The following is a 23,044-nucleotide window of genomic DNA, read 5'->3' as shown; positions in this document are numbered from 1 at the left end:
TGTTCTAGACTCCCTCACACTGAACTGAGTCTGTAATATTATGTTTCTCAGTTCTGTTAAGTGCCCCAACATCTAGACAGTTCTTGTACTGTTCTGAGCTATCTCTCAGTGTGGTTAAGCTGTATCGGAGACTCTTGTCTCTTGTGCAACTTGAGTCAGCTTTAAGTTTATCCTGGACCAAAATTATTCTTAAGGTGTAGTGGCTAGCACCTAGGTGCTTTTGAAAATGTGTCTAGGATGCTCTGTGGTCAAAATTTAAGCCATGACTGAATACTGGCGCTGCCAAGATCTGGGAATCCCTGACTTGCATATGGTCTAAATACTTCCTTGAAGCTGGTCATACAGTCTCTTAAATGTGGTCTAAAATCTCTGAACAGCATATAAACAACTTATGAGACCTGAGAAAGGATAAGTTTCTACACAATTCAAAACTAAATACCTAATCTTTTCCATCAGTTAATTTCTTAGTATACTGGCAAATCACTACTCTTTTTTTCTGTAAATTACAAGTCTATGCAAAGTTGGAAAGGAAACGTGGTTTTCTCTTTAAACTCTGGAATACTTGGCAGCAGTCACTTTAGATCTATGGAAATGCATGTAAAAATTCTTGCATTAGTTGTGTTACTAATAATTCTAGGCACAACAGATTCTTGAAGAAGAAGAAAGTTGTGCTACACTCAACTTGGTTTCTGCTTAAAACAGTTGAAGTGTTAAATTACTGACATTCTTTTACAGACCATGTAAATGTCCTAAGGAAAAGGTCTTATGAAAGCTTATGAAATTTCCAAACTTATACTCTGTGAGATAGAATTCTGAGCAATTGTGGCTTTTTTTTTTCCCTAGGAACTGTTCCAGCAGCTGTTTCTAAAGTTTCTAGAGTTGCCACATCATCAGTTTTACTAATATTAGCAGCAAATTCTGATCTGCTATTCACATAGGTTTTGTTTCAGCAGATTACTGAAGCAATTAAGCTTGGCAAACTAGGCAGTTTTTTGCTTCTGGCACCATTGTATACAGACGTTATCAGACTACTGAACATCGGGATGGTAATGAACACTTTTTCTTAGCTTAAGTGGTTTATATAAAGTGTGTGTGGTAGGCCACGTAGGCTAGTAAGATGCTCTCATAAAACAAAACATCTGTGGTTCCTTGGTGTGGTAGTGTACTATAATGAAAAAAACATGCAAATGGTCATGGGAAACTTTGTAACTTTTATTTTAAAGGAACTGTGAGATACTTGCAGTACACTGTAGTTTTTTTGTCAGATGTAATTTATGGCTATATGTGCATGAGCAAAATACAATTTTAAAAAGGGTTCTATTACAGAAAATGTGCGTAATTGCTTAGTGCTGTCATTGCAGACGTCTTTCCGCAACCTTTGCATTGCAGGGTCTGGAGCTTGCTGCCAAATAAAGAAGGAAGCAATGGGTGTAGAAGGGAAGGGGTTGTGATAGACTTTTTCATAATAGAATCTGGGGGCCTGGAGGAGGGAGTGTTCCTAGAAGGAGAATAGTAATCAGTTGTGAATTCATTGCAAACTGCTTTTAGGTATGGCAACGATAAAATTTTTTTCAGTTTGTCTTATACTGTGGAGGTCAATGGTGAAGAGCAATTAAGCCAGCTACTACATTTGGTGACTTTTTTAATTGTACTTTAAATCATATAAGGGAAAGGAATTTAAAATTCTTACACTGATTTTATAATAAGAAAATCAGTATTACGTTATTTCTGTTGCAAAGGGTTACGGTGATAACTGTTTATTCATATGGTATTTAATACCAAATGAAGTGCTTATAAGGGGAGACTTTATCACTCTACAACTACGTGAAAGGATGCTGTAGTGAGGTGGGTGTTGTTCTCTTTCTCTATGTAACAAGACAAGAGGAAATGTCATCAAATTGTGTCAGGGGAGGTTTAGATTGAATATTAGGGAAAATTTCTTCACCTAAAGGGTTGTCATGTGCTGTAACAGGCTGCCCAGGGAAGTGGTTGAGTCATCATCCCTGGAGGTATTTAAAACATATGTAGATCTGACACTTTAGGGACATGGTTTAGTGATTGGCTTGGCAGTATTTGGATTATAGTTAGACTTTATGTTCTGAAGGGTGTTTTTCAATGTAAATGATTCTGTGAATCCTCTTTGCTGCTTTTTGAGAGCAGATTAGAAAAAATATGAGGTCATGTACACGTATGTTAATGTAGGAAGAGATGAGTGAGTAGAGGCTGGTTGCATGAGAGGCTGGTAAAGACTGTTTTGAATAGCAGCTGCTTCAGAGGAATGAATAGGGGATTTCATTGGAGGCATATATCTCTGGAGAAACGCAACAAAGAAAGTTGGTAGCTCGGGAGAGTTAACTTATACTGCATGTTAAGATACGAATTCCAGACAATATAAAGCAAAAGGGAAGCTAAGGTGATTACTTACTTATGAAGCAGTTGAGGAATAGTGAAGGAAGGACTGGAACAGAGAGATAGATGGTAATTTTTTTAATATTCCAACCCTCAAAATGAAAAGTGGGGTGAGCAAGATGAAAATAGGGTGAGGAATGAGGAGAGCTCATAAGCAGGGGAAAGGGAGAAACCTGTGTTTGGCAAGAAAAAACTGGAGATTGAAGAAGAAGGGAATCCTCCAGCAGGACAAGCACTTGGTGTAGAAGAGAAGTTTTAAATGGCTGGAGAATGAACATACTGTTGGGCAGACGGGTAACGTGAGAGCACTTGTTCTATCACAACAAAGAAGATTTTGTAGGAACCTTTGAGCATTGCTCTGAGTTGTTAATAATTAATACTGGGATAGTTGTAGATCTCTTGTAGATCTGATGTCTTGGCAACTGATTGAGAAGTAATTGTTTGAAGGTACGGTTTCTAAATGAATAGTGTATGTCAGACATCTGACAGTGATATTTTAAGGTCTTTATTCTATCTACTTTTCATACTTGTCCTTTTCCTCAGCTTCTATTTTATGTCATGAAGAAAATTCCAGGAATAATACAGCTGATTAGATTTTATTTCTTTTAAACACTGACTTTCTCATGTGTTTGTGTTTATGAAAAATTCTCATCGTGAAATGGGTCTTTTTAAACTGTTCTTAAGGAATAAGGAACACTAACTAGTGTAGCAAAATAGTTCTCCATTCCCGCTAGCAAAAATTTTTCCTGTCCTTCCAGAAATTTTGAAAAGTAACTTACATGTGTGAGGGTTTAGACCTGACTCCCAGTCAAATGCTCAAATCCACAGTGAAAACCTTCCCCTCCCCCGTTCTCCCAGGGCAAAGGAAAAAAACTCTTGAAACTGAAGATCCCTGAACCAACCAAATTATATCAAAATACAAATTTTTACATATAACACAGTTATATGCAATTAAAATACTGTGTCACAGCAAAGGAACCCCAATTACCCCCCAAAGAGAAAGGGAAAGGAAAAAGGGAAAAAGGGACAAAAAGAAAACTAAAACAGATATGCACAATCGAAACCCGGGAACAATTCAATGAAGAACTAACAAAAGGAAATCTTACTACTCTCCTTGAGACAGCAGAATTGCGCCAAACGACCACCCGCACTCTCCACCTCCCAGGGCCAACAAGGCCTCCCTAGGCTTCCCTCCTCCTCACGAGTAGAACTGACAGCAGAGAACCTGCACCTTCAGATCCACCGGAAGAGAAGAGAGCAAAGGCTTCTCTCCCTTCTTATTTATACCCTCGTTTACATAAAAATCATGGAATACTGGGAACGTGGCCACTTTCTTGGTTACGAGCTGGTTGCCAGGAAGGCCTAGTTGAAAACTATCACAACATGGTAGTACCACTCTTTAATACTTATTTATTTATTTGTTTGCATCATCTGTAACTGCTGACTGAAAAACGTTCCTACAAAAAATTTAAGTCATAGACACATTAGAGTAGAAATCAACTTAATGGAAGAGCAGTTTTCATGTGAGAAATAGCTTAGTATTTCAGAGTCTGTCAGGCCAATAGTATTGGAACATTTGAAGCCAACAGTAGTTCACATTCTGGTGATTTTAGTAGTCTTTGACACAGGCTGAATGTTCATCTTGTGTAAGTCAGAAAAATCTGTGATGCAAATTTAGATTTCCATTATATCAATTTTTATCATGGTGTGTTTCCTTAGACCATGGCTATTGCTAGTCACTGGAGTACTCTAGGTCTGAGTAGGGGTTGTACTCATTGAATGTGTTGTGATACTTGTGTTTTACATACATGCCAAGTGTCCTTGTGCTATGGGCACCATAAGACACATGAGAAGCTAGACTTGATAGTCCATTAGTAAACGAAGTCTGAAATATTTTGCTTTTGTTAGCTTTCTTTTTTTCCGTAAGGAGAAGACAGATCTTTTTTAGGAAGATACGCAAAGATACCAAATACTTTGAATGTGTAAAACTGCAAATACATCTTTTCTGTTCTTTTTAACAGAGGATTTCTTCCTTTGAAAACCTGACTACTAAATCCTTACTATGTGCTTATCACAACAATTTTTTTTTTTTCCAGGCAGGGGAAAAAAGTGCTTGTGATTTTTTTTTCCACCTCCTAGAACTTCACTCATAAACTTTTATTTGATCATTTTATTAGACTAAACATCATTCCTTGCTTTCCTTATTATGCTCTGTTATTCCATGCCATACTTCTCTACTTACTTACTATGTGAAGGTTTTTGTTACAATCTTACAACACTATTTATATAGATGATTTTTTTTCATTCTGAACTTTATAAGTGTCATATCTGAACATCTGACAAGAAAACAGACACTTGGGAGTTACAGATTAGAGACAGGAGAAAAATTTATCCTCTGTTTAAAATATGTTTGCATGACAAAAGTTTCTTCAGGTTGTGAGGAGGGTGTAGTACAGACCTGCTTATCCCTCCAAAATGTATCAATACTGGTGATACTTACTCATATGATGAAAATTAACTATAACTTTTGCAAGACTTAACTTGAGTCCTGGTTTGCTTCTATCCAGAAATGAAACTGAGTTTCACTTTAGCAGCAGGAGTTGATAGCTGTTAATTTTGTTGAGAGTTGATTGTTCACCTTTTTTGATAGGAGTTTTCACATACCTAAAGAACCTTCTAGCCTTTTGCTTTTCCAGTGCTTATGCCTCATCTTACTTGTACAGAGAGGGATAAACTTTACAGAGGAAGAGTTTGAAGAAAAATAGTTTAAAATAATAAGAAAAAGTTTATTGTTCTTATAATAAGATCAGATACTTTTAATTTCAGTTTTCACAATGTAGGCTATACCTATATTTGTGGTCAATATAAAAATTGTGGTATTTAGTGTATTTTTTTTATTATTCTTCAGATTTATAGGGAAGTGGAAAAGTGATCTAGTAGGTATTTCTCCAACTTGATCAGTCCTCAACTACTTTGTTTTATTTGTTTAAGGAACTTAAAACAATTTTTCTTTAATGATTCTTTTATGCTTGCATAATTACAACTGTGTTAGTAACATCGAAATATAAATTTTGAAGTGGATGAGTCTAACTACATCCTTTGCAAATACTGTGCTGCTGTAACGTTGCACAGGCTTTCCGTTCTTTCCCTGGCCTCTTGGTGTGTGAGACTAGCATAGGCTGAGAGTAATTGAAGTTACTATAAAAGTATCTTTTTTGCATGAAGTATCTTGCACAGAACTTTTCGTTCTTCTATTCCATTCAACAAATCGTCAGGGTTCTAATTTCCCTGGAAATTTCAATCACCAGATTAAAAACATCAGTCCAAAGAATGTGGTAAGAATAAAATGTATTGTGTGTGTAAGCTGAGAACTAGTGATGCCTGGCATGTTACAGCTTTAGACCAGTGTTCCTTAAGACTTCATATGAGTATGCTCAGTTATTCCTCTGTCTCTACAAGTTTTTAGACTGTTATGCTTGGGGTTGCTCTCTTTGAGTGCTCTCTATAACTGTATTTATGGTCTTTTTCCCACCTGTTTGGACGATCAGGAGATGTGACTGGTGTTCTGTGGCTGGTTTGGAGCCAGACATGCTGGCAAATGAGTATGCACGTACTATTTGGCAGCCAAAATGGAAAAGATTTGAATTCTGCTTGTGGATTTCTTCCATGCTAGGCATGCTAATTTTAGTTCTTATCTTCTACTTGGCTACTAGTCTTCACAAAATGTGTAGGAGCTCTGGCCTGTGCTGATTTGTCAACCTTGGTTTCTGTTTAATAAGCCCAAAAGTTACTGGAGAGGGATACTGACAGACAAAAAAAAATGTGCTGACAAACCTAATTTCCTCAGAAACCAGGCTAATAAATATACGGTTTTGGCATTCCAGTCTTTCAGAATACCTGGGAAAAGTTGTAGCATACTGGCACTCAATTCTTGAAGTTATGGTGATTTAGGAGACCAATGCCACCATCTCTTAGCAAAAATGATCATTAAGTAAACTTAATTGGAAATACTGAGTAACTAAGAAATTTTTAAAATTTAAATTTTGGAAAATAAAGTGAAGAGGAACTTGTAAGTTGACATGGACACAATATGTTTTAAATGTAGGATAGGATACGGTTTCCCTATTTTTTTTTTTTTTGCATGTAATTTATCATAACATCAATGTTAATTAAAAGTAGTTTTACAAATTTATGTAATGATTAATGAATTTCAAGTCTAAATAAACTATCAAAAAGCAAAATTATACATAGAAGAATCAGTTTGGCTGGCAGTCTTCAGAATTTCCATCTTAAGCTTTGAGTTAGCTCAGATGCTGATTGTCAGCTTACTTATTACATCCATCATAAGCTGCACCACCTTTCTGGGTACAGACCATGTCAATGGGTGTTTTCCAAAGCACTGCTAGAACAAGTGAATGCATGAATGGTTTGAAATCAGTTCTACCAGTGCAAAAAGAGGGGGCAGCATGCATTCTGGTTGGGCTAATTGACATGCAGCTGCTGCTCTCCCTGTTTTCCCATTCACATCCCACCCTCAGTTAGTACCTTTATACAAGCAGAATGATCACCTTACAGCTGGAGCTGAGCAGTTGTGTTGTGGTTCAGAAATAAATCTTGATGTTTTACTTAATGCCAGAGCAAAGGTGCATGCTAATATGAGTCAGACAGTGTGACTGTTGACATGCTGTTTGGCCGCAGAACATCGGTGGCCTGTTGTTGAGGGATGGATGATCCATGAATGCCCAAGTCATGTAGTTTCTTGAAAGTGAACTGTAACATGCAAAGAATAGGCTGGATAGACAAATGATAGGAGAACCCTTGAAACACATACTTAATCAAGTGCAATTTACTAGCTTCTTATTTTAAAACTCACAAGGCACAATAAGGCCAAGTGCAAGATCCCACACCTGAGCTGAGGCAGCCTGGTATCAGTACAGGCTGGGAGATGAAGGAATTGAGAACAGCCCTATAGAGGAGGACTTGTGGGTCATGAAAAGTTGAACATGAGCCAGCAGTGTGCATTTGCAGCCCAGAAAGCCAATCGTGTTCTGGGCTGTATCAAAAGCAGTGTGACCAGCAAGGTGAGGGAGGAGATTCTGCCCCTCTACTCTGCTTTTGTAAGACCCCATCCTGGAGCACTGCATCCAGCTCTGGAGTTGTCAGTACAGGAAAGACATGGACCTGTTCAAGTGGGTCCAGAGCAAGGCCACTAAAATGATCAGAGGGGTGGAACACCTCTCCTATGAGAAAAAATGGAGAGTTGGAGCTGTTGAGCCTGGAGAAGACTCCAGGGAGACTGTGTTGCAGCCTTTCAGTACTTCCGGGTGGCTTATAAGAAAGATGGGGGCAGACCTTTTAATAGGGCTTGTTGCAATAGGACAAGGGGTAATGGTTTCAAACTAGAAAAGGTTTGAATAAGACTACATGTTAGAAGTTTTTTTCAGTGAGGGTGTTGAAACATTTGAACAAGTTGCCCAGAGAGGTGATAGATGCCCCATCCCTGGAAATACTCAAAGCCATGTTGGATGTGCTCTTAGCAACCTGTTCTAGTTGCAGATGTCCTGCTTGTTCCATGGGATCCACGCAAAACACTGAGTTCAACCAAACTGTTTTGTGATTCTGTGAATATTGAACAGTTAAGTGCTATGTAAAAGGAAATGAGAGAAGGTACAGAAGAATATAAGGGAGGAGTGCTATGTTCACAGTTTGCCAAAGTTTATGCACTCATACCATTCCTCTCTAGTAAACATTTCTACTGTGCATTTTTTCAAGTGACTGATACCTATGTCTGAGGTAATCCCACCAAGGTAGAGTGAGGAGAAAATGATCTGATGCACTGATTTGTCCTGTCAGCTGAGCTGTCAGCAGCTCTGCTGCTACTTTTCATGCAAGATGGAATGATATCTAGTGAAATGCTTAATTTTTTAAAATATCCTTAGAATAGAGGTATAAGTTTGTGAACTTCTTTGACTGTCTTTTTTTGACAACCATGAAGTTTTACAGAAAGGTGCTTATTTTACTTTAAGTGGAAAAAGATGAACAAGCAATGTGATAATGCGTCTTAAAGGAGGGGAAAAAAAAGAGAAAAAATGACAATCCCAAGCCAAAGCAATCACACCACCACCCATACCTCCAAATTAATACTGGAAACACTGTGGTTGCATTTCTGTATCTGTTACGGGAACGGTGTCTTACCCAGTTGTGCAACAATTTTCTTTTCATGATGACAGTTCAACTCTACAGGTTTGGATCATGTTTGCAACCCATATAATTAATGTAAAAAGTTACACAGGTTGGTGGTGAGACAGAATCGGCAAGGTATGGTGTTATGTTTCAGATTATGCAAATAACGTAGATTCATAATGTTACCTTGGGAGCAGTGCTTCTTTTCATCTGATTTTAAAAGGTTCATCATTTGAAAAGGGAGAAAAGCCCTCAGCACTCACATTATTTATTTTTGTGTGTTCATCCTAATAATTCTTCTCACTACTGTTACTGTCTTCCTGTAAAATTAAAGCTTAGGGAGGTGTGAAATTCACATGTAGCTTCTAGCTGGAGGTCTGGTCTAATTAAGAAATCCTAGACATGGGATTGATTTGAGCTTTGGTGTATTGACTGCCTAGATCACATCCTCCTACAACATTCCATGGAAATATTTTTAGCAGAGTGCTAGGTAGGAGTTTTCAAAATCTAATGCAGCTGATTAATTAAATAGAGAGTTAGACATCACCTTCAGGTAGTCCTGTGTTTTGGAAGACTTGTATAATTTTTATTTCCATGTGGTTAGGTATGAAATGTAATATCACATCTTTAGGCTAGTGTGTCACAGTTTTTCTTATCTGGATGTTTACAACTACTGCTGTTGATGTAGGGTTTAGAAATGTGTCTAGCCAGCTCATGATTCTGGTTTGGACTTGAATACTTTCTGAACTACTACATAGAGTCTGACTCCATGCAGTGAGACACCGACTTTGAAGCAGTAAATCTATTACATTTTGGTCTTTGGCAATGAGCAAGTAGTTCTAGGCTAGTCTTACTCCCTCCCAACTATCTTAGATATTTGGAATTGCTTTGCAAAACCTTGAGATGAAAATGGTACTCATTGTGGTTTCCACTTGGAGAAATTATGCTAGAAATGACAACTATTCTCCATGCAGGAGGAAATACAGTGCTATATTGAATAAAGAAACTCATATTTCAGTGATTCAGTTGAGAAAGTACAAAGAAAGCAACATGGGCACACTGTGGAGGAAGGGTTTGACAGTAACTCACAAGGAGTATGTGCAGTACTTTTCCTCTGAGGAAGGTGGAAATATGCCCAAGTGCGCAGTGTGGTTTTTTTCATTCATCTTCAGCAGCCCTCTCTGGGAACCTGATGGGGGGGAGTGTCCAGAGGCCTGAGAAGCTTTATGGATGCCTCCAGCTACTGGTGGCACTTCTGCCTGCTTTCAGCAGCAGGGTGCAATAGTTTAATCCAGAAGAATTTGCTCATGTTTCATGAACTGTGCATTTTGTTAGATGTATGGGAGTATAATTGAATCCACGTGATTCACACCTGTTTGCTGCATGTAGCTGAAGACAGCAAAAGCAAGATTAACACCACATTGGTATGGCACAAACTAACAAAAAAACTATCTTCCTTAGCACTATCTGGCATTTGATATGTAAATTAAGTAAAGGGGTAGCTCGTTTATTGTAATCTGGTTTATTGTAGTCCATCTCTGTCTCCTTCTGCACATTCTTACTTTTCTGTTTTGCCCTGGAACTAGCTAATATTCCTGTGACCGTGAGGGAAAACAGTTTAGGAAACTGATCTGGCTGAAAATTCACCTTGTTTTGTTTTGCTTATACATTCTTTTTTGTGGTATATTTTTGTATAAAATTGACCCAGAACTGAACCGTGATACTCTACACAGGTGTGTTGTGTTGTTCTTGTTGCCTTTACCATCCTACTCATAGATGTTTTCATAATGCAAATATGTGAAACTCTTAAGTCTACAATTGCCTATTTCTGCATATTTTGACATCTATAAAATATATACCGTAATATAGGGATTCTTTTTGAAAAAAAAAAAAAAGAAAAAAGGAAATTTGGCAATTGCTAACTTTTCCTAAGAATCTAAAAATCATTAGATCTTTCAAGTTGACATTCCAGATAATAGAGAGAAATATTTGTAATGAAGTTCCAGAAACATTTTTTCACTTAGATTATTCACTCAAAAGATTATGTACTATTGTTAGTTCTGGCTAATATGTGATCCAGCTGCAGGTGTTTTGAATTTTAAAACTTGCTGTTGCCAAATAGCACCAAAAATTAACATTGAGAATGCTCTGTTGCCATGGTAATTTCTTGGTTAGAAGACTGCCAAGAAACTATAAAATTAAACCAGTGCTTTTGATGTGCCCTAAAATGAGGAAAGGAAAGAAGATCAGTGAGAACTGAAACATTACTTAGTTCCATGTTTTTCTTGTATTGAAGAGAGCTTGAATACTCAACTTAAATACATTTCACCTTCTGTTTATTGTTTGGTTGTTTTTTTTTTTTAACCTGGATTTCTTGCTTTGACATTTGTTGATGTGTAATTTAAACAATTTGCAAAACTTTTTTAAAAAAACCATTGTACAAACAACTGATTTTAGTGTGTTTTTAATGACGTTCCCTTTCTACTTTACCAGCACTGATTAAACTTGAGTGAGTTAAAAAGTAAATCTTTTATTGCAGTAAAATCAAAAAAGTATTACATACTTTTGGGCACACTCAAATATTTTTTCCTTTTGCTTTGAGTCATTTTAATCTTAATAGTGTGAGGCTCTCATTTCACCCTGCAAGGGTGTTCTTGGCATTAAGAGAATCCATGAGGACTGAGGTATATCTTGTACCTACAATTTCATTTTTTTCCTATCGTCCATTCACTAGACTTATATTGCAAGATGGATTTGGACATGTTTGTGTCAAATTACAGAACATTGCTTTAGGAGTGATATCTTCAAATTGTAAAATGAAATATTTTTGCATTTGTGTCTGGGCCTTGAAGACAGTCTTCATAGGGGAGAGACTTTACCATGCTGGGGGAAAAGTCTGGAGGCCTCTGTTTGACCTCTGGGTGTATGTTTGTTCAACGTTATGGATATTTCACAATGTTATAAACTCTCACAATTAGTTTTTTTAGGTGAGGTTAGATGCAGTGTCCTTACTTGAGAACAAAATGATTTGTCTTTTCTGGTTGCTTGTACTAGAACTAGGAGTAGACTGTGTGCTGGCATAAAGCAGAAGTAGATGAAGAAATTCTGGTCTGTCTAGTGCTGGTTGTTTAAGGATTTAATAATTTAAGTGCATTATTGGGTCACAACCAAAATATTCAGTACCTCATGGGCTGAAACCCAAGAAGAACAGTTGTATGTGCTTCAGGCTGCTTAGAGGAAAAAGACATGTCCATCAGTTTATTGGCTTTCATGCATTTTGGATAGCCAGGGCTGACTGCCTAAGTTAACTTCTAGTAACTTTGAGTTAAGAAGTATTTAAGACATTCTGGGTCCTTCAGGTAATTTCATGTACAGTACCACTTTTACTTTTTCTTCACAGTTGTTCTAGTATTTCGGTGCTTTTTGAATAGAATATACTCAAATGAATCATAGGCAGAAACAGGTTAGTGCTTCTCATAATCTCCTGGATTTTTTTTAAAGAATGGTATTGGATTTTTTTTTTTTTTGTTCAAGTACAGTTGATACTATAGTTCAGAGTAGGCACGTACCTTTCTTGATACATCTACAAATCTTTAGTCACACTTTATTTTTTTCTAATTGGCTGAACACTAGCTTAGTTTGGAGGCATGTTGCCTGTACAGACCTCAAAACAAGTTTCAGAAGTGGCCAAGTATAACATTTTATTTTAATGTAATGTTCCTTTGAGAACTTTGCTGCTGTTGTTTAAAAAATGTGAAGGCAAATACCTTTGACTAGTCATGTGGATTTGAATGTAATATTGCACCTACACTGTCATTTTGTCCACATTCCTTGGTGTATTTTTGTTGCCATCCCTAATATGAGGATCGTTCTGTAGTGATTTTGGATTTTGGAACCAAAACCTGATTTTTTGGAGTTGTTTTATCTAAAAATAACTTAGGTTTCTCTTAAGGAAACTTGAAAATTTTGATACAAGTTTTTTTGAAACAGCTAAATTAGGGAAGGCTCTTAAAATAACTTTCTATTCTATTACACATGTGTCTTGTCTTGTATTTTATGTTCAGTAACCACGTCCCATTAATTTAAAAGCATAGTGTCTGTGATCCAAAGCCCTTTCCAGACAGTCTAACACTGATTCAGGCACTGATTCAGCCCTTCCAAGACTTTTGTTAGTTGAAATTAATTTGTAACTATGAGTGAAATACCAGTGTTCTAACTGAAGTATTTTCATGGGGGAAAAAAATCCAACCACATAACAACAAAACAAAACAAAAAAACCTAGAAGGAAACTTAAGAGATCAAAGGTACAATTAAGTAATCCTGTGTTGGTTTCTCTCCCTTAATTCCTTCTGCTTGGCATGAGAAGGGCTTGGATATGCTGAGGATTCAGAAAGCCTGATTGGACTACCACACAACATAGCAAATCTCTGGAAATGCTTATTAACCCTTCAGGGTTAACCTGGAATAGGAAGGCAAAGTGGCTGAAGCTATTAGTTTTTTCCTTTCTCAGCTGTAAATTCTGGGTTAAGTACAGTTCTTGTGATACGTTTAAACACACACTTGTTAGATGGATTCTTTGCTAGAAGTCACCATCTTGGTTTGATATGTACCTTCTTGTTCCTTTGTACTATGTCATTTGTACCTATCCATTCAAATCAGGGCTCATTTTACTGCCAGATGCTGCCAGGAGTAGCAGAGAGTACTGGGAGCCACGTGCCAAGTATCAATGGAATGTAGGTTGTGCTGAAATCAGCATGTTATAATCCCCCTCAGTAACGTACACTCCTTGGAAAAGGTGAATTGCAGGAGAGAATTTCTAGTTCTAGTCTGCCTACTAATCTGCTGATTCTCAGCTGTGCTGTTCGTTTTTCCTTTCTTGAAGCAGCAGCAGCTGTTGTCTGCCTATGGCTTGAACTGCTTTGTGTGCAGTTGGCTGGTACACCTCATGTTTTGTGACAGTCCTTGCTGCAAGTTGCATGCTCTTGGGTTGATGGTGCCTTTCTTTGTGGAAAACATGCGGTCATGGAATTTTTTTGTGTTTCATCTTTGTTTAGGATCTGTAGTAATAGAAACATAGTGTACTGTGAAAGTGCAGAATGCATGTGATTTTTATTCATAACCATAACTCTGGAAAGATGCTCATGTGCCTTCATGCTATGTGTTACCACCTAGGCTTATTTCTTAAAAGTGAGTTCATTTCCTCTGTGATTTCTTTTAGATATAATAGTTTATGTGTAATCCATATCTATTCTTACTTTGACATTATCTATTATTAACAATTCATAAATACAGGTATTTGGCACTATTAATAACTAGCAACAGCTAAAGTGTCTCGTAGTGTTTTCCTACAGAATAAAGAAATGTCTTCAACAAATGAAAGCATCTCTTGTTCTTTGTTCAGAGTAATCCTTGAAGTGGTTATTTCCACTTACAATTTCAGACTTCCCTAATTTCCAGGAATCTTAAAATGTGTTTCTATTGATAGAAGAAATTGTTTGGTTTGAGTTTTGCTTGTGTTTATTCTTTTGTGCTTACTGTGACCTCTGAGTAGATTATAAATCCTTATGCATGGTCTTAAAGCATAGTTAAGTCTGACCCTCAAGTTTCAGTGCAAAGACTTCTTGTTGTGTTTTCTTGAACTATTTATAAAAAATACCTTATTATGAATAAATATTTGTTATTATTTTTGAAAAGTCATGACTGTACTTGGTGGAGTTTAGGTTGGTTGGTTGGGTTTTTTATCTGTTGGTTTGGTTTTTTGATTTTTTTAATTCAAGACTAAGTTGCCTCTCTCACTTTGCAACATTGAGCCTAGGAGCCACCCTGGTGGTCTGAGCCCCATTGTTACAGGCACACTGCAAATCTGAAGCTAAACTTTTTTGATTTCTTTCCCAAAGAACTCTCTGCTTTCTTGAGAACTTTATGAGTACTTCTGAGAACACAAGTTGATGCATACTGTCCCGTGTGAAAGAAGTGACTGGATTATATAAATTGATATGCCTAGTCTGCCAAAGAGCGAATACCTTCCCTCATTCCTGCTCTCATGTCTATACAGCCTTCATTGGCTGGCAGCAGGGGAGGCTGGAGTTTGGCTCCTGTAGGCCCTGGAAACATGCTGTGTCTGCATTAATATTTCTAAAAAAAATACATGACAAAATTTTTTTGAGAGAAAGTTAAATATACTTCATGTTTGTATACACAGTAACTAAGATGGAAGGTAAGAGTTATTTAAATTCAAATACATTTGTAGCTTGTGGGTGTTTTTAATGGTAATAAAATAACCAAACCCCCAGCCTCCCCACACTTTCTAAGAAGGCATACCCAGTTTGCATCTAAGTTCCAAACTCATTGAGTGTACATAGTATCAAAGAGATATTCAACCAGAAGATGCATTATTTTCTTTCTTCCGTTTAGAGGAAGATGTAATCTAGGGAGCTGTGATAATTTTAGTCTTACAAAAAAGAAATATCTGCATGCCTAGATGGCAAATGGTAGGATTTGTTCCTTTAGCATGTTAAGACTTGAGCAGTGCTGCAGAGACTTGGCACTGGGTGCTTTTTGGCATATGGTTTCTGCTGTTAACTGAAGTAGAAATGCCTTTGTAAGTAGACCTGTGTGCACAATTATTTTCACTAGGATAACTAAGGTAAGTACTGACCTTGTCTGTAACAATTTTGGAACAGGAGACCAATTTTAGGTCAGTTGTTCTTGTCCAAAAACCTTTACCTTTACACTTCTCTTGGTGCAAGTGACAGTAACGTTGCTCTCCCTATGATTCCCCTCCCAATTCTCCTTCCATGCTTTTTGGCTCCATATGTTTCTTCCCTTCCCTGGCAGAGGAGAGGCTGCCAATCAGCATGTGCTGGGAATGGTTTTGCTCTGGCTGATTCAACCTTCAGTCAAGCCACTCCTGAATATAGCTGAGGGCTTAAAAACTTGCTTGTGTGAGTTACCTGAGCTACAAACATAATCAGGTGGGCTAAGTATGTGTTTCCCTTTTTTTTTTTTTTTTTAAAGTAAGTTATATAGCCTGATCTTTATGGTCTCTGCGCAGGGTATATATACTAACCAGGTATTATGTACCAATGGAAAAGTACTAGTGCTGTTTCACTGGGACAAAAATATGCAAAGTGAAGGCAAAAGGTGAGTCTTTTCAAATCTCTAACTGAGTCTAGCTCTAAGAATAATATTAAAGCATGGCTAGTTAGGAATGTCTTGTCTTCTGTTGAGACCTCAGACACATTTTTAGACTGTTGGTTGTTCTTCCTCAGATGTTTATGGGAGCAGTTTGATTTTAAGTGAAATCTGAATTCATTTGAACTGGGATTTAGGAGGGAATGTGAGGGAATGCACTTTGTTTTCAAAAATAGTTCATTTTGTTGAACTAATTTTTTTAATTTAAGTCAATATAATGAATGTATTGTGTATGGAAACTAATCTAGGAAAACAAGCTTCATAATGTCTCCCATATTTCTGACAGGTTGTGAAGATGAGAAAAGATGTGAAGAAGGCCAGAGTCCTGACTATTCGCAGACTAACCAGACACATCGGGAAATTAAAGCTGAAAAAGTCAGTTTTAAATACAGTGTTCTTGTTTGTGTGTTTGTAAATCAGGCAGTATCTTAATTGTTTTCCAAAAAAATGGAGAAGTGGAAGAAAAATGTACTACACTTAAAAATTTAGGCACTAAAATACATAAATTCTGTTTGACTTGTCTACATATTTTGGATAGACTAGAAATAGTAACTAAAAGCATTTTCATAGAGAAGAATTGATAGGAATTTTTTTTTTTTAATAGGATTTAGTGCGTTGGAAGCTAATCTGAATCACAGAACTTTTCACAGCACTTTTAAAAGTGTCAGACCTGATCTTTTGGATTATTCTACTGTTGAACTTGAGTTACACAATGTTTTCTCACTGCAGTTGTCTTCAAGATTCTATAGCAAAACATAGTTACAGTTGGCATAGATAAACGGGTCATACTTGATTTTTAATAGTACTAATTAGTACTACATAAACAGTTAAAACCATGTTTTGTAGATTGTTTTTAAAGATTACTGGCCTCAAGTAGTTTACAATGTGTCTTATTTGAGATAGTATGAGATACATCTGTTACTGTCTTCAAAGTGTAAATTGAGCATACTCTTCTCACAATTTTAGCAAGTTGTGCAAAATAAAAAGCCCAATGAACTTCTATATTTGAATATTATAGATCAAAAAATCATCATATATGTATTAATGTGCAATATGTAATATATATAAAGTATATATATTTGAGATATTAGTGTCTCCTATTGTTGATATGAATTGTGGTTTTTCTAATTTTCTAATACATTAATAATTCTAATAATCTAAATCTATTAGATACATTATATATAATTAATAATACATTAATAATCTATTAGACATCTAATAAATTCTAAAACATTTTCTAATTACATTTTATCTTTCATATTGCTCTGGTAAATCCTCAGTATTTTCTTCTCTGTTCAGAAACAAAAGCATTAGGTTATGTTCAGCTCTGCTAAAATGTTTGTTTGACAACAAGGGAATGTGTTTATACTCTGTCTTATGATTTTTTAATTTTGCTACTTTGTATTAGCCCATAGGGAAATAAAGTGAACAAAGCTTGGGTTTTCTTAATAAAGACAGACTTCATTTGCAGGGGCTCAGAAGACTTGAAATTAAAGAACCAAAAACGAGCTGAGAGATTAATAGAAGAAATCCATGCAATGAAGGTAATACTATGTTTAGATATTTCAATATCAGAGGCAATAATTCTAGTAAATAAAAACTGTCTGCTTTCTTTAACTGCACTACTGAAACTTAAAGTATTTTCAGAGTCAGTTTGGACATTGCTGTAACACAACTAGAAAATTATCAATATTTACATGTCTCAAGGTGACAGTTTGAATCTTGAACTTTCCAGGCTAAACATGAATTTGTTTAGGGATGTGTGCTGCTCAGTTTTCACTGCAACCATTGAAGGACAGAAATTAAAGTTCTTGTGCTGCTGGGGAGTATGGGAGACATTTTGTGTGTCTGACAGTACAGTCTGTTCTCCCAGCTCTGAGTATAATGCTACTTTTATTTTACTTTCAACTTCAAAGGTCTATAGGAGTTTGAAATTTTAGTTGCAAGAGACTGGTAATGCTTGAGTCAGACCTTTTTTTTTTATTTCCACCTTGGTGTAAATTGATACAGTTTTTGTATCTTTTATATTATGACATATCAGAAAATGCTTCAGCAGTTTTACAACTTTGTAATAGTTTGTACTGATCTCTCAATTTCAACTGATAGTACATCAAATTGTGTGCTGAAAGAGGAGGTTTGATTCCAGCCCTAAGAGTGGAGCACGAGTCGTGCATAGGCTGGTTTTAGGACTACTTTTTTCAGACAATGTGGCTGGTTTGATTGTTTCCTTGACAACTGTAGTGATTAAATCATACTTACCACTGTGTGCTTTTTTGGGTATTTTTTGTTTGTTTGTCTCTTCTTTTCTTTCCTCATCCTTGCTCAGATCTTAGTCTTCCAAAAAAGGTAACCGGAAAGGCTCATTGACCGATTTAGATGTGCTTTGTGCCACATTCATCAGATGGAATCATGGATTTTTAACATAGTTCTTCCAAAATAAGAGTCCTCACAGACTAGTAAGGGGGAAAATGGGCAGCACTATATTGAAGGGTAAATCACTGCTCAGGCATCATGGCAGTAATATTGAGGCATTCTGCTTTACTGACATGCCATCAGTCTTAAACTTGGCCTTGTGTTTGCTCCTTTTTCTCCTTTTTTTTTTTTTTTAATGGCAAATTTATGTGTCTCAGTTTCTAATAGAATTTATCGAGCAATCAGATGTGCTGCAGCTTTGAGTTCACGAGCCCATGTTTTATGGGGCTTCTGTGAGTGCCCTTGAGAGGGTTTCACTGCAAGATTCATTCTGCACACATTACCAGGAGTTTTTGTTTTGTCCACATGGTTCTTTTCCTTCCAGGATTGCCTCATGCAGACATCTTAAAGCCTGCCTACACTCAGGACTTGGCCAAGTACATTCAAGCTGTTTCTTCAGTTGGGATGGTTAGTGTAGGACTTTTAAGTGGTAACTTTAGGAGTGGTTTTCAAGGGAGGATAGATTTGTAATCTGGAGAGCTGAAGGCAAATTCTACTTTGAAATAGTTTATAGAAAAGGAGGAGTCTTCAAAGCAGGCAGCTGAGAAGGAGTGAAAACTCTCCCACTTCTTGGGCATATAGGTAGTAAATGTACTTGATTATCTGAAATTATAAGGTCTGTAAGTTGTCTTTATTGCTAAAAGCAGTGCACCATTATATTAATAAAATAGCAAAAAGGATTAGTTTCTTGGAGATTTTTAGTCTTTAAACATGAACAAATAGACACGTACTAGCTCTACAGTGTATTTGTTTCTTAGACAGAAGAAAAATTATTGTTTCTTATGAATCACAACCTGAAAGGCACTAGTTGTTTACATATTTTTTTTACCACTGTTGATTTCTAGATTAAGAGAGCCTTTTAGTGTTGGCATAGAAATATTGCTCATTCAGCGTGGAAAGGTAAAAAGACAGCTTTCACACAAACCAGTAATGTTATTTGAGATCGTGGAAAATTTTATATTGGTGTAACCTCACTCCCAGCAGCCTTTTGACCTAAGTTATTAATCAAAAGGTTCATAAAAAGCTCTTTGCTTAATTTTAGAATTTTTAGGAAAGAGTGGACGGAATAAAAATGGTAAATGGTCAATGAAGTTGCAACGTAGTCTGGATAATACAAGCCAGCTCTCTTCTAGCAGTTTCATTGTGTGGATCTCAAACACATGTCAGAGGAGATTCAAATCCTTTAAAAATTGATGGCCTGTCCATGTGCAGGATATAGCAATTGTTCATTTTCCATGTTACACCAAGAAGTCCATGAACTTCTAACATGCTCTATGTAAGAAAAAATACCTGTCTTCTCTCATACTGAATGATTAGTCTTGAGGAGCTGCAAACTGCAAAAAAGCAGTCCAGTTGAAAGGACAAAAAAACAATAAAATAACTACGCCAGCAAAAGTGGTTTGAAGCCAGAAAGTGGATATTACCCGAGAATCTGACGATATGTGTCTTTTCAGAATAAAACATTTACCGAAATGGTTACTTAAAACTTCTGGAAATTCTTTATTGGTTGGAGGCATGAAGGCTTGCTGTATGTAGAAGAAAAAGCATATTTGAAAAAAACTAGAAAATGGTACAGTTTTTTTTCTGAATTTTTCCCAGTTGCAAAAGACACCTATTTCTAAACATGTTTTTTTCTTCCATCAGTCAAGACAAGACCCAGACCTCCCTTCCCATTATCATTTAACCAGGGAAAAAAAAGTCTTCTTGGGACTGTTTGCGGCAGAAAAGTCTTTGTGAAGGTCTTTATGTATTCTGATGACCTCAGAAGGTATGAGAGGAGGATTCCACTTCACAGGGAATTTGTTTTGAGCTTAGGGAAGAAAGACTGAAATTCTGGGGCCTTGACACAGTTGCCTGTTTTATTGAAGTTCTTAATGCAATGGCTTAAGTTTCTTGTAGTCACAAAAAAAAATCTAATGGGCTGAAATCCTAATCAGGGAGAACTCTTTGCTTTCTTAAGAATTAACATTTCTGCATTCAGCTGCCTGTAAACCCACAAACTTCTTGTATTGGTTCATTTACTTGGGGAATCTGTTTCTTGGTTAACACAGTATTTGGGTATGGCTGCTGCCACTTTGTGAACAGCTGTTATCTTTCATGCAGGCCATAAGAAAAAGAAAATCAAAACTAAAAAAAAAGAGTTGCCTGATGGTGCAGTGCTTAGAGGCTGCCTGCAGCTCAGCAGGGCATATGAAAGAGACACTGTCCTTCTGAATGAGACACAAATATGAACTTTCATTTACAAGATCTTAAGTTCTCATTCTACCATGGATCTTTAGCAACTACAGTCTGATATAATGGGAAAGACAAAATGTTTGCTATTATCTGATAACTCTCATCGTATCACTGGCTCTTGGGGTGCTTTCTTCCTGTCCTCGAGTAGAGTTTAAACAGATAGTGCTTACATAATTTCACTATAAATATACTATTTCCTGGGAATGGGACAGTATTAGGTGCTTCCTTTTTAGATTAAATACTGTTCTGTGTCTATTTTTTTTTTTAATATGCTTTCTGCAGTCACACATGCACAGTTCTGCATATACTGAAAACTGTATGAAGAAACTTGTTGTTATTTGAATTTGCAAATAGTATCTATTGTTGTATTATTGTTAGAATGACATTTTTTATTCTTTATATTTTCATTGTTAGAACTGGATAATAAAAATAACTTAATTGGCAAATACAATTAAAAATATCTCAAGCACAACAATCAAAAGTAAACATTGAGAGAAATGAGAGCAGTTAAAAATTCCAGCTACGTGGATACAGGAACTGGGTTAATTGTTTGCAGGAGTTCTCAAAGCTATTGGAATAATACACTGGTTTTTGAGTTCAGCTTTCATTTTGCCAAAAACTTATAAAATATTCATTTAACAATTCATGAAAGATGGGAAAAAAGAACAGTATGATCCTTTCTAGTCCTTCTACAATGATACTACTCTTTTGAAATGTAAAATTGTGTATACTTACAGGAATTTCTTTAGTTGTTTGTCAGGTCAGTCAAAATAGATTAATTATCCATGGCAGAGTACTTCATACCATATTTAGGAAGCTATTATATTTTTGAAAACTTCTTTACACAAAAGTAGTGGATTGTCTAATGATTTCTTAATAATGTATAGCTTGTCTTGAATTGTTTGCATTTTTTAGCTGAAATTAGGTCTTAATATAACTTTGTCATTGCCTTATTATGTATTTAGGGGTAGTTTTTGCCTTTAACTTACAATGAAAACCTTGGCATTATGGCAGGTGTTGCTATAGCAATATTGTGTTTGGAGGAAGCCCATTAAGGAAATACAGACAAAAGGCAATTTGCAATGCTTGCAGGACAAATGTCTTCCAGTTGTCAGGAATAAACAGCAGTTGTTCACAACCACTGTTAAATGTCTTGGAAAGATATGTTCTCTCTCCTGAAGTTTGTCACTGGAGGAACAGGTAAGTTAATACAATATGGGTTTTTTAATACACTTAAGCCACAATATTCATCACAGAATAATGAGTTTAGCATGAGAGATACAGGAAAAAATAATGTTTTAAGTTATTTTCTCTCAACTTTATATTTTAGCATGATATAAACAGAAGTATAGTTGAGTGTGAACTCCAGTATTAATATTTTGAAAGCCAAGTTGTTTTAAAAAGGTAGAGCTTCAATCTGAAGAATGTTTTAACAGTCTTTGGCCTTGGAAGAGCAATTGTCCAATTTCATGAAAGGAACAGTGATAAGGGTGAGAAGGGGCTTTTACTCAAGACTGGGTTACTGATGATTTTTATAGTAGGTCACCGTAAGGAACTTGATAGGTTTTTCTTTTAGAATAGTCTTTTTGCATGGAATTCTTGTATCCTGAAATACCAGGCTTTTTTGAAAAGGTTCATCATTTTCTTCTACTGGTAGTGTTTTCTTTTTTGGTTAATGCTTTCGTCTTTTGTAGCTTGGGTTTCAGCTAACATCTGGCTGTAAAACTCTCTTAAATTAAGAGTGAGGACTAACACACTTTTTTGTAGTTTTGCTATTTCTTTCTCCTGGTTTGTGTTTCCAACAACAGTCTTGTGTGTTTTCCTTCATAACAGATAGCAGACTTTCATTTTGATGTTACAGAATCTTCATAACAATGGTTTTTGAAAGAGTAATGGAAAGCTCCTAAAGTTTATTGTAATGAGCTTAGGAACAGCCCTTGATGCTTCTCAACAAAAGACTGAGGTGGACCAACTTTCACAGTGGGGTAGGCCAGATGCCATTGACAGACCCATTTCAGGGTAGGAAGAAGAGGTAGAGCTCAAAGTCATTCTACCCTCCTTCAATGGAGCAGTTCAGATCCTTGCTTTGGCAAGTGTCTGACTTTTTATCCAGTTAAACTAACTGAATATTCATTTAGCAGCTGTCTCAGATTATGTCAGGGCTGAAGTAGAAAGCTTAGGAAACATAATGTAAAGACCACTTGATGTAATGCAGAAGAAGGCATGGATAAACAGTGTGTTCCTGAGCCCAGGCACAGAAAGGAAGTCCACAGAAGGTGGAAGCAAGAAGAGACAGCCTGTGAGGAATGTAGGGACACTGCCTAAATGTACACAGAGATAGAAAATACAAAACTCAGATGGATTTTCAGCTAGTGAGGAATGTGAAGCTCTGCAGGAATGGGCTCTCTAGGTACAATGGGAGCAGAAGTTAAGCTAAAGCAAAGTAAGAGTCAGAAGTCTGAAGATATGGAGGAGGGTGAGATATTTAATGCTTTTTTTATTGATTAATAAGAGTGATGAAGGATTGCCTCACGAGGAAACTACATAAATG

At 36.4% G+C, this 23,044-nt stretch overlaps 1 protein-coding gene across 3 annotated transcripts in view; it reads left to right on the top strand.

Moving 5' to 3' along the window:
- The window catches only part of SRFBP1 (serum response factor binding protein 1), a 62,767-nt gene that overhangs the window by 1,116 nt on the left and 38,607 nt on the right, over nt 1–23,044 (top strand). Inside the window, exons 1-3 of one of the 3 annotated variants that reach the window (XM_050329039.1) lie at nt 13,182–13,325; nt 16,073–16,161; nt 17,258–17,330. In XM_050329039.1, coding sequence (XP_050184996.1) covers nt 13,197–13,325; nt 16,073–16,161; nt 17,258–17,330 — 291 coding nt within the window. In that variant the 5' untranslated portion in view covers nt 13,182–13,196. Of the gene's footprint in view, nt 1–13,181; nt 13,326–15,630; nt 15,736–16,072; nt 16,162–17,257; nt 17,331–23,044 lie in introns of those variants that run through there. The other 2 variants (XM_050329041.1, XM_050329040.1) reach the window with 2 other exon arrangements.

The sequence above is a fragment of the Myiozetetes cayanensis genome, unplaced genomic scaffold, assembly GCF_022539395.1.
Source record: "Myiozetetes cayanensis isolate MyiCay16 unplaced genomic scaffold, myiCay2020 scf4, whole genome shotgun sequence".
Taxonomy (NCBI): domain Eukaryota; kingdom Metazoa; phylum Chordata; class Aves; order Passeriformes; family Tyrannidae; genus Myiozetetes; species Myiozetetes cayanensis.
The sequence above is the reverse complement of the archived record's forward strand: the minus strand, read 5'-3'. Positions and strand labels throughout refer to the sequence as shown.